Source organism: Limulus polyphemus, unplaced genomic scaffold, assembly GCF_000517525.1.
Source record: "Limulus polyphemus unplaced genomic scaffold, Limulus_polyphemus-2.1.2 Scaffold2088, whole genome shotgun sequence".
In the NCBI taxonomy this organism is placed as follows: Eukaryota; Metazoa; Arthropoda; class Merostomata; order Xiphosura; family Limulidae; genus Limulus; species Limulus polyphemus.
The window spans coordinates 115,544-128,598 of NW_013667698.1; the positions used below are offsets into that span (position 1 = coordinate 115,544).

Sequence of the window (13,055 nt, forward strand, 5' to 3'; positions counted from 1 at the left end):
TATAATTCAAAAATTACACAGTGGAAGCACAAGTGTCCTACCGTTGTTTTCTATATTATCAAACATTACACAGTGGAAGTACAAGTGTCCTACCTTTGTTTTCTATATTATCAAACATTACACAGTGGAAGTGCAAGTGTCCTACCGTTGTTTTCTATATTATCAAACATTACACAGTGGAAGTACAAGTGTCCTACCGTTGTTTTCTATATTATTCTTTCGTCGTCTCAGCTCTTGATTCTTTCTTTTAATTTCCTCAAATGAAAGGAGAGAATTGCGTTTCCAGTCCCCAGGTGGCAAAACAATACTGTTAGTCAAAAAGTAATTGATGGCAAATAGGAAGTCATTCCTTTCCTCAGCTATGCAGGCAACCTCGTGAAAATGCTGTAAAAATAATAAGACAGTTTGACCTTTATCGAGCATTATTGAAAATTATTAACATTAAGATATAAGAACATTAATTTGTATTTTAAATGATAAAAGTTGAGCTTCATACCTTACTAATTTCAATAAAATGGTTTATCAGTAACGGTTTGTTTGTTTGTAGTTAAGCACAAAGTTACACAAAGGACTTTCTGTGCTCTGCCCATCACGGGCATCGAAAAAAATGTTTCTAGCATTGTAAGTCCTCATATATAAAGCCATGCTACAAGGAGGCTACCAGTTGCTGAGCCCAGGGGGGTGGGGTCATAGGGAGAAAATACTAATATCTAGTGCACGACTTACTATCCAGTTCAAACACGATGGCTATCTCTTGTGTACGACTAAAACATTTTCCCCATATCCCTTGTTAGTATCTGTTACCAGTACAGCATTTTATGAATCTAAACTTGGTTGTTCAATCTCCTGTATGGGGCTTTAGTGATAGTTAAAGTATTTCAAATTGGTTCGCCAGATTGGCTAAGTAATTAATAAACGTATACTTTACCGTTTGTTTGTAGTTAAGCAAAAAGTTATACAAAGAGTTATTTGTGCTCTGCCCACCACGGGTATCGAAACCCAGTTTCTAGCGTAGTAAGTCCACAGACATACCGCTGTGCCACTGGGTGGCCATATACTTTATCGTGTTCAGCATAATTTAATAATAAATCAAACTTACTTTCTGGAATTTTTAAAGATTTTATATATAATACTACAGAAAAGGAAAATATTTAATACAATTTCTTCACTAAAGCTCTGCGTCTATCCAATACGCTGTGGACCAACCGTGGCCCAGAGGTTAACGAGCCGGACTGTAGGGCCATGGGTGTGTTATAAATGTGACGGTCATATCCCACTATTCGGCCTAACAAGAGTTGGCGGTAGATGTTGTTGACTATCTGCCTTTCCTCTAGTTTATCATTTCAAAACTAGAGACATCTAGCGCAGACCGCTCTCGAATAGGTTTGCGTGAAATTCAACAAACAAATAAAACTAGTAAGTGTTATATAAGAGAATAAAGTTACATTAAATGTACTATACAGCCATTTCAAAAGTAATCACTAGAGCCGGAGTGCAGGAAAGCGTTACTTACCTTGTTTGACATAAGACTAGAGATCGATCGTCCAATTTCGTGATAATCCAAGTCTGTTTGTGTCGGACCCAATAATATGAAGAGAAATCTAACAGGAATAGAAACCTTCCAGAGGATAACAAGAATGTTCGATAAAAACTTCGTGTAATAAAATGCTTTATAAAAACGTTTCTACTGGAGAATTCTTAGAAAATTAACAGTAAAAGAAAATAAAATTTAAGGCAACACATGTATAGGAATTGATTGTCCTTACCTCTGTGACATTTGGTAAGAGTTGACCTCTGGCCAACCTCACGAAAACAACTACAGGCCGTTCCAGAAAGTTTAGAGAACCTACTAATACAGATGTAGCCTCAGCCCCATCAGGGATACGTCGGAGGATGTTAGACTTCTTTCGAGAAAATACTTCTGTGGACGCAGACTGTAAATTTGATTGCAGCTCTTCTACAGGGGTCTGTCGGTGTAGTAGAAATTGGTGTGGATAACAATATTTAAGCAATTACAATAGATATATTGTACAAACTTTGCGAACTATTTCGCATTTCAATTACTTTCGTTGTGATTGTATTTAAAATCGCTAAAAGGATACTTGCACGATAGATAGACAGAGAATGCCTTATTTCTTACGATTTGATACAGTAACATAAAACACATCTCAATAATATCTGTAATTTTGATATTTGTACATCTTCAAATTACTTGTATATTTACTTCTTAACTCTTTCTAACTCTATTAGGCGAAAAAAAAAGATATAAAATATTTCTCCCGACCTGGTAGTGAAAGAGTGAACACATTATATGATCTCACGAGGTACCTTACTTCTCTGAGATCTGTTATCACAAAATAATTCTCTAGAACTAGTAGTGAAAGAGTGAACACATTGTATGATCTCATGAGGTACCCTACCTCTCTGGGATCTGTAATTACAAAATAATTCTCTAGAACTAGTAGTGAAAGAATGAACACATTGTATGATCTCACGAGGTACCCTACCTCTCTGGGATCTGTAATTACAAAATAATTCTCTAGAACTAGTAGTGAAAGAGTGAACACATTGTATGATCTCATGAGGTACCCTACCTCTCTGGATCTGTAATTACAAAATAATTCTCCAGAACTAGTAGTGAAAGAGTGAACACATTGTATGATTTCACGAGGTACCCTACTCTATGGGATTTGTAATCACAAAATACTTTTCCAGAACTAGTAGTGAAAGAGTGAACACATTATATGATATCACTAGGTACCATTCTACTCTGGGATCTGCATTCACAAAATAATTCTCAAGAACTAGTAATGAAAGAGTGAACACATTGTATGATTTCATTTCTCTGGGATTTGTAATCATAATATAATTCTCTATAACTAGTACTGAGAGATTTTACACATTTTCTGGACTCTGTAATAATGTGTTCTCTGGAACTGGTAGTGTAAGCGTGTATATGTAATCTGAACTCACTAGTTATCCTACTACTCCAGAATGTGTAAGAAAAAGTGAACATACTGTCTGATATCGTCAATTACCCTACTTCTCTAGGGTCTGTAATCACATGATAATTGTCCAGAACTAGTGCTGAAAGAGTGGACACATTGTCTGATCTCACTACTTACCCTACTTCTCTGGGATCTGTAATCACAAAATAATTCTATAGAACTAGTAGTGAATGGTTTTACACATTTTCTGAACTTCTGAGCTCTCCTACTACTCTACGATCTGTAATAATATGTTCTCTGGAACTAGTACTGTAAGCAAGTATATGTGATATGAACTCAGTAGTTACCCTACCACTCCAGAATTTGTAAGCATAAAGAGTTCTACAGAACTAGTATGGAAAGTTTGTTTTATTTATTTGTTTATTTTACAAATAAGCACAAAGCTATACAATAGGCTATTTGTGCTCTGCCCGCCACGGGTATCGAAACCCGGTTTCTAGCATTGTAAGTCCGCAGACTGTGCCACCTGGGGGGGGGGGCTAGTATGGAAATGGTGTACGTGTAGTTTAAAGCTTTATACTCCAATATTTCATCTTATTATTTTCTAAAGACATATTTCAAAATTAAAAATTTTACTACTCAAAGATGAGAATGTATTGGACTTTTATTTGGAATGCATTGAATAATAGGAATAGATATTTATTTCTGTTAAACGATTGAAACTTAGCTTTGATTTATATATTTAGAAATTGTGTGCAATATGATTATCATGTTGAATACGCTGTATATTGGCATATGAGATGATATTTAATCTTAAAGAATTTGAAATCTCTGGTGCTTTCCATTCCAGGAAATTGCCTTGGATGAGTACTGCAATAGATAAAGGGAATACACAGCATTGGAATAAATAATGAAGGGAACATACAATACTGGAATGTGTTAAAAAAAGGGGGAGAATGGACACATAACACTGAAACAGATAAAGAAGGGATACATAACACTGGAATAAATAATGAAAGTGATATACAACACTGGAATGGATAAAAAAGGGGATACACAACACTGGAATAGATAGAGAAGGGACACATAACACTGGAATAGATAGAGAAGGGACACATAACACTGGAATAGATAGAGAAGGGGCACATAATACTGGAATAGATAGAGTAGGGACATATAACACTGAAATAGATAGAGAAGGGACACATGACACTGGAATAGATGGAGAAGGGACATATAACACTGAAATAGATAGAGAAGTGACACATAACACTAGAATAGATAAAGAAGGGGATACACAACACTGGAATAGATAAAGAAGAGGATACACAACACTGGAATAGATAAAGAAGGGGTACATAATAATGGAATAGATAAAAAGGGATACACAACACTGGAATAGATACAGAAGGGACACATAACACTGGAATAGATAAAGAGAAGGATACACAACACTGGAATAGATAAAGAAGGGATACAGAACAATGGAATAGGTACAGAAGGGACACATAACACTGGAATAGATAAAGAGAAGGATACACAACACTGGAATAGATAAATAAGGGATACACAACACTGGAATAGATACAGAAGGGACACATAACATTGGAATAGATACAGAAAGAGATACACAACACTGGAATAGATAAAGAAGGGGTACGTAACACTGGAATAGATAAAGATGGGGGTACATAACAATGGAATAGGCAAAGAAGGGCACATAACAATGGAGCATAATAGTTTGCGTAGGAATACGATTTAAATAAGAAAGTAGAAACAAGAGCTAATCTCTTCACATGACATAAATGCATAATCTCGATCTTATAAACAAATAATTCAAAGGTTCCTATTTGTGAACCTACCTCAGATAAACAAATACTTCAAAAGTTCCTATTGGTGAACCTATCTCAAATAAACAAATACTTCAAATGTTCCTATTGGTGAACCTACCTCAGATAAACATATACTTCAAAGGTTCCTACTGGTGAACCTACCTGAGAGCTTTCTATAACAGAACATTTGGTTTCAGACGCTTCCGACCTAGATTTAATAAAATTACAAAAACATATTAGATTAAATTAAGCAAGAATCACATCTTATCAATACTTGAATTGAAAATCGTAATTAAAAGTTAGAGCTATCCCAACACTGTATTTAAAACAATATTTATTACGGCTTTTAACTGGAATAAGAAAAACACATAGATCAACTTTTCACCGATGTTTACACAACATCAGAGTAAAATCCGTAATAAATAGTGTTTTAAATTGAGGAACTGAATCGTCTTATAAAACGTTCCTTTAAAGAAATTTGTTGTTGATGACTTATTGAAAATATTTTGATGAATATATCTACAAAATACAGTTGACCGACAATGTCACGTAAGTAACACTAAACCACATTAATAAATAGTGGTTAGCAGAATAATTTATTTGAATAATCAAAAAAGTTTTACAAACGTAGACTAAAACACATATTTATTGACAACATTCAAGGGGGGCTAATGTTTAATATCGAAAGAAAAAGGATTTTCTTGAAAATATTACAATATCTCTAAGGTTTCATTTAGGATCAGAGAAACATTTTAATAATATCAAAATACACTGTAGATATGTAAATAATTTAATATTATGGTGTAGAATAAACTAAAACTCATGTCCTTAGGTGGCTCAGTGGCAAATATGAGCGTTAATGACGTTGAGAATCAGGTTTCGATAACCTACAGATAGCCTATTGTGTAACTTTGTGGCTGAGAACAAAAGAAGGGAAGAAACTAACTAAGACTCACTTGTTTTGTTCCATATGGCTGAGACTGGACACATTTTTCCCTCGAAAGAATGGCGTGAATCTTCGTTCGTCCACATGTCTGTGACGAAGAAGGAGTACCCTTATCATATCTGCCTGGTGCTCAGGCTTAACTTGATCATTCAGAACCACGGTTTCCACGATTCGGTAAGCAATGTCTGGAAGACCATTCTCCTCGAGGTCTAACAATAGTATTCCTATACAGAGATATTTCAACTCAAAATATCGTTCGCACCTATATTGTTTACTTAAGATCGAACATTGTTCTGGACATAAAACCGTATCAGTGTGGTATCGTTATGAAACTGACAGTATAATCAGTTCAGATGTGCTTTGAATCTCTACTGAGTGCGATCCGAGATAAACGAAACGGTTTTAAGTAGGGATGCACGGGTAGTAAAATTTGGCCGAATACCGGATCCGGGTACCCTGTCATTAAGCTTCGGCCGGGGTCGGGTGTCAACCGGGACCGGGTTCTCCCCCCCCCCCCATTTAACCAAATAATCACCAACAGAACATTCAAGTTTTACTTTCAACTTTCAATGCCTAGTAGCCCCAACTTCTCAAACCCTAACCCCCTATTGTTATCAAAAAACCCACCTTCCCCAGAAATCCACTTCTCAAGCCATGCCTGTTATTAACCCCTATTGTTTTCTGAAACCCCGACTTTCAGCGGACGGTCAGTTTTTGTTGCTAGGAACACGTGTTTTTTTTATAACTAAACCAATTATGGCTTAGATGCCTAGCTTCAACACTCAGCCGGAGCCGAGTATTACCGGGTAGTCCAATACCCGGCCAGGATCGAATATCTGGCCGGGTACCCATGCATCCCTATTTTTAAATATTAGTTTTACCAGTGTTTCCAATAACTCTAGAGTTTCTTCTGTTAATACAGTTTAAAAATAATAACAATAAAGCATAGTCCACAATTAACAGTTATTTTAAAACTCGTAAGGACTCGTAAGGAAGATGAAACTATAATTCTAAAAAATATATTTTAATCAACATCCTACTCCTTGTTAAGTTTTTTAATACTGAAACTAAGAACAGATTCTTCTAGAAATGTTTTAACGACTACAGAACATCTACTGAGGAAATTGGTGTTTCGTGTTTATAATACAAAATTATCAAATGTTAACGTATACAATTTTAAAAATTTTATACCCAAATCTCTCTCTCATTGAAAAAAAAAACAGTTCAGTTTGTAATGATAAAAACTATTACAGAAGAAAGTGTCAATTTTTAATCTTAAAAGTAGAGATTTATCTAATACTTTCTGTGCAGCGTTTTAAAAAAATCACTCAATGTTTATCATTAAAAATTTTGTGTCTTCAAACTATTAATTTTTCATTGTTTTAACAACTCCAGGAACAGAAGTACTTCAGTAGCTTGAAACTATTTAAGTCGACATTGGATCAGAATATTTCATCTGAGGTTCGTGAAACTATTTTGTCGACGTTGGATCAGAATATATCATCTGAGGTTCGTGAAACTATTTTGTCGACGTTGGATCAGAATATATCATCTGAGGTTCGTGAAACTATTTTGTCGACGTTGGATCAGAATATATCATCTGAGGTTCGTGAAACTATTTTGTCGACGTTGGATCAGAATATTTCATCTGAGGTTCGTGAAACTATTTTGTCGACGTTGGATCAGAATATTTCATCTGAGGTTCGTGAAACTATTTTGTCGACTTTGGATCAGAATATATCATCTCAGGTTCGTTTATTCACAACTTTATTGTATATGATATAATTTTTTCAAACAAACAAATATATAAAGAATTTATAAAAGTTCGTCTAAATTATTAAAAACTTTATAAGGACGGTGAGAAATTGTATTTGCATCAAGACATCTTGGTATACTTAACGTAACATCTAAGGACATACATTCATCTTATTTTCTTAGCAAATCTAAATCATTTACGTCAAATCATTTCAAGTATTTTTTTAGTCATTTGCTTTCCTTAATTGACATGGTTTGATTTATAAAACACTTGATATATATATGATCCAAAATGCTAACAATAAAACAAAATACTCAGCGAATTTAATTGTTTCGTTAATTTCAACTATAGCTTTTAGCTTCGCATCATATCTAGTAACCTCAAATTTATCTCTCTTTCTTTTGTGGTCCGGCATGGCCAAGTGGATAAGGCGCTCGACTCGCAATCTGAGGGTCGCGGGTTCGAATCCGCATCCCACCAAAACATGCTCGCCCTTTCAGCCGTGGGGGCGTTATAATGTGACGGTCAATCCCACTATTCGTTGGTAAAAGAGTAGCCCAAGAGTTGGCGGTGGGTGGTGATGACTAGCTGCCTTCCCTCTAGTCTTACACTGCTAAATTAGGGACGGCTAGCGCAGATAGCCCTTATGTAGCTTTGCGCGAAATTCCAAAAACAAAACTTTCTTTTGTACTTTTCGTTTGGCAATTATTCTAAAAACATTCTTAAGAAGTTCTTCAGTAAACCTTCTAGTTTCGTCGTGGCAACGTTTACTAGCATCAGCACTCCTATAACCAGGAGTTCAACGGTTTGATAAACTATTTTAACAATATTTATAGAAGTCTGAATGTCAAAATACACGTTTATCATGATTTTTGACAAACGCCCGTTATGTACTTATAAAGACGGATAATATTTTTTAGACACTTATGTCAAAGCTAACAAATCAGTGTTTTCTACCTGCCACACATAAAAAACAAACAAGAGTGCAAAAGAAACTGAATATCATATTAATAGTTGGCTAGGCGATTAGAAGCTGATCCGGCATATCTAGAGCTCATACGAAAGACGCAGGTATATATATATATATATTACAATTGGTTTAATTATTTTCTTGAAGTTACCTGCTAAGAAAGACTCACTTTAAAAAACTTTCTTTATGAAGACAAAGACCATTACTTTGCTGATCAGTTAAACATAGCAAACTATATCCCTACCATGCTCTAAACATTTCCGTAAGGTCAGTAGACTGTGAAAAGATAAAGGTGCGATGTGAGGTTTGCTCCATCTATTGGCATCTTCCTCTAAATTTTCTTCGTACTTAATCCATCGTGCTGTTTCTTTCCATTCTAAATATTGATTGCCATTTGATACCAGTTCGTCAAGCTGTACAAAAACCTGCGAAAACGTATCCTGTTATCTGCAGATAGTTTTAAAAGTATTACACGTTAAGGGCATTTCATTTGATTTTGATCTGTATCTCTTATGCTCAAACGTTTTAAAATGAATGCTGTTGCTTCCTATTTGAACATTCACGCAATTTCGTTGTTTTGTTTTTTTTCTTAACCGCAAATAGACACACTGATTAAAGTGTTACAATGAATAAATCAATGTTTTAGGAACAAGTTAGGATTAAATATAACTATAATAGATGGCGTATCGGCACATTATCTCATCTACAAATATTTGTCAAGATTTATCCCTTTTTCGACACTCTATAAAATGATCTATAATAAAAATATTTTCTTACCTTATGTGGTTGATGGCTGTAGTATTCATTAAAGAAGGATAAAGATGTTTTACTCAATCTCTCCTTGCGACTCATGTGCATTAAAGATGACACTGAGTCCTTCTTTTGAATTTTATGCCGCCTCAGACGATGGAAATTGTCATAGCGATGATCTGGTTAGAATTAATATTTTTCTTTACTTAATAAAACAATGAAAAAGTTAAAAATCATAAAATCTTAAACTCTGTGATACCAAATGTTTTGTATGTTTGTTTGTGTGCGTGTCAAAGTATGTTTCAAGTGGCAAACATTTCACTTTCATGACACTTTTCATACGATTAAAGCATAATTGAACTCACTATGTAGAATCTGGGTTGTACTTCAGTAGTTGGGATGGCACTCTGGAGGCGGAATTGGGATGTCATGTGTAATTATATGCATGTGCAAAGTATATGCAAGTTAGTAATTAATGTCTAATTAAATGTTAAGGAATTAACTTGATGTAAATTATATGTAATTAATGTCTAATTAATTAATTAAGCATTAATTATAACTTAGCATATCACTTGTATATGCATATTAATTACATATGACGTCACAATTGTTGCCATAAGCTTAAAATTCAACTGAAGGTTACTTTTAATCGCTTTTACACAAAAATTATAACACATAGACACATGGAGGACATATCAATAATTAGGACAAAAAATCAGGAATGCACAAACAATAAACCTACTTGCTATCTGTTCGAGGAAATCTGTGTTTATTATTCTTGTTTCCCCCGGTGTAATGGTTGCATTGGTAAGATAACTAGGCTTTACATCAGAACCCAAGGCAGGACGATCATAGGTTCGAAGATGTCGGTGAGAGTGATGGCCATAAAGATGCTGCTTATATCTATAATGAGTAACCACTGTGAGTACCAAGAATATGAATGAATAATATGAATTGGGTTTATTAATTATGATGGTTAATTTACTATAAATAAGACCATCAGGAAGAGAGGAAAATAAAAACTAATTTAATGTTACATAAATTAATAGTTATCTACAGTCAGACAAACAAGTAAACTTGGTAATAGTAACTAAAAACACAAACTGAAAAAAATGGAGATGGTTGTTGTTTTACTTGTGCAAAGCTACACAATGGTCTATCTGCACTCTATTTACCACAAGGAATCAAACTCGGGATTTTTATTTTGTAAGTCTGTAAGCTTATCACTGACCCACCAGTGAACATTAACGATAGAATCAGGATTTGATATCTGAAAACATTTATTCATCTGTGCTGTGTCCACAACAGGGATTGATCACCAATTTTAATTCCAAGTTTTATCTTTATAACCTTTCAAACTGACAACTTTACCCCTTACTGGGGGAAGCAAAGAAATAAAGAGACTAAAGACACTTGGAAGGGCAAGACTACATATGCCCAGCAGGACTTCATCTTAGCCTTTTAGCTCTATTGTAGGATACAAGTACAGAAATACTCTTCTTCAAGTACTTCATTTGTAAAATCATGTAATAATTTCACATAAAATAGGAGTTTAGATGGATTAAAACAAAATTCAATTTGATTACCAGCATGTTTACATTATATATTTGCATTTAATGTTATTCATAGTATACATTTACCAGTTTATTATTAAAAACGTGTTACTTATCTCTTAAGAAGTATGATTCATTTGCCTTCTGTAAACATTCCATAGATAGTAAAAAAATTATAAGTAATATAAGTGTGTTTACAGTGTTTAATATCTTGGTAATAAATAGGATATTTTAAGATTTTCACTTGTACCTTTTAATAAAATAAATTCTTACAAATAAACCATCAATTTTTTACCAACTTCTTAATTAGCTCTCAAAGAATATTTGAGAGCTTAAGTCACTGATGGAATATTTTATTTAAGCAACTGACGGGCTACTGATCAAGCTTAACCTTTAAATATTACTAAACAATTACAGAACTTTCAATAATGAAATGCTAAATATTTTATGCACATAATTTTGTTCAAATAATCTGAAAAAAAATGTTGTACAATATAAAGACCTTAATTTAGTTACAAAGAAAAAACAAAATAGGTATAAGTAAAGCAGTTTTTCAACACACAAGTAAAAAACAGAATTAAAAAATGTGACTGTTTACTTCAAATTAAGAGAGAATCATTTTTGGGGGAACTAATATTACTTCATCTTTCTAGCAATATTAAAAGTTTAAGCAACTAAACTATTTGTACAACTCGGTATGTTATCTGATGTTCCAGAGGTAGGGCCTATACCACAATATGCCAACAAAAGAAGAACTAATGAAGCTGAATAAAGAAGTGAGCAAAACACTTTCAGAAGGAAACAATAGGCGGCATTATAGTTTTAAGGGTTTATCAAGTTTCATAGTTAGAAATGGTGATGTCAGTACAATAAGAACACAGTAAAATATCATTTCAAACTTAAATTTTAATTTTTCATAAGTTGTAATCAAAAAATATATATATACGAAGCCCAATCAATCGCTCAATTGGATGCCGAAATATGAACTTGATGTTTTTGAAGGTGGGTTTTCCTCAATCTGGCCGTACAAAAGCCAAAGTAAGGTTGGTTAAGAGTGTGGGAGGTTAGCTTTACAACAAAATACACATTAACTTTATTGTGTTCAATGTAGTCATATGCAAAAGACTACCACCCCTGAAGTATATGTAGTATGTTCTTCATACATGTTGGTACCTTAGAAAAATTGGTATACAAATATCGTGCATCGTCACAAGAACGTCCACTTTGGTTGATGTAAGGTTCATCAGCAATGAAATCTTAACAACATAGTGTCCCGCCATTATAATAATTTTCATATATAGGATTGCTTTCTTGTAAATTGACTCTCACTTGATATGTTTGAAATTCAAAGTTTTCTTGGGATAGATTAAAGTGTTAAAAAATGTTGTGTTTTATTAGTTAAATCAATTCTTACTTGGTTACAGATTACATCACTATAATGAACTTGCCCTTGTCCAGAGTTACTGATGAGGTGTAGAATTCCCAGAAATTGGTATAACTCAATGATAAGTGGTAAATCAAAAGGATCCTCTGCTTAAAGATAACATGTCATTTCAAAGTACGAAACTGATCACACAGTATTTAAGAAAAAAGAAGAGATTTTGTGATCATCCAAATAATTAGGTTTCTTCACTTGCAGAATGGATGAAATAAGTTTATGTCTTAGCCATTGCTACCACAAATTATCGCTTTTAGCAGTTAGATAATATCACAAATAAACATCGTTTTGTGTTGGAAATTAATAGGATGTACTTTTATATTTAAAAACGTTATAGATGTTTAGTCATTGTGAAACAGTGATGTTTGGAACATACTGTTACGTCTCCGTTCGTTAGTTAATTTTCCGTAACTTCGTTCCGACGAAACTTTAGCAACACAAGTCCTTTCTTAATAAAACTGGTTTATTCTTTCCGAATACAACTTTACGATACACTTAACTTCAACAGTCGCGCTATAACAGACGCTATATCTCACGTGGCCAACAATATTCTGTCCGCATACATTCAATTACTCATTACACTGTTGTCCCGTCACGTTGTGACCATCTTATATATACCAGACTACCCCCAATATAGTACATGCTAGGGCATTCACGAAGGAACAGGATATTTCTAGAAAACGCTGACGCAACACTGCCCCTCCTTAGTATTGTTCGTCCCGAACAATAACCACATACAATAAACCGATAACAATAACTTAAAATGTACAGAATTACAAACACAAAATTACAATTCAACAAAGTATCTTAATTTTATGGGACGTATCTTCTTCCGTACTGGTCTCCGTCTCGTTGCTTCTGC

The 13,055-nt window shown here is 34.0% G+C and overlaps 1 protein-coding gene across 1 annotated transcript in view; it reads right to left on the reverse strand.

Moving 5' to 3' along the window:
- Window positions 1–10,007, reverse strand: part of LOC106465894 (anion exchange protein 2-like) — a 36,216-nt gene extending 26,209 nt beyond the window's left edge. The window contains exons 1-8 of the mRNA XM_022393845.1: window positions 9,945–10,007; window positions 9,230–9,381; window positions 8,697–8,877; window positions 5,737–5,950; window positions 4,943–4,988; window positions 1,767–1,967; window positions 1,514–1,618; window positions 198–384 (exon numbers count right to left, since the gene is read on the reverse strand). Coding sequence (XP_022249553.1) covers window positions 198–384; window positions 1,514–1,618; window positions 1,767–1,967; window positions 4,943–4,988; window positions 5,737–5,950; window positions 8,697–8,877; window positions 9,230–9,310 — 1,015 coding nt within the window. The 5' untranslated portion in view covers window positions 9,311–9,381; window positions 9,945–10,007. The remainder of the gene's footprint in view (window positions 1–197; window positions 385–1,513; window positions 1,619–1,766; window positions 1,968–4,942; window positions 4,989–5,736; window positions 5,951–8,696; window positions 8,878–9,229; window positions 9,382–9,944) is intronic.
- Between the last annotated feature and the right edge of the window lie 3,048 nt (window positions 10,008–13,055).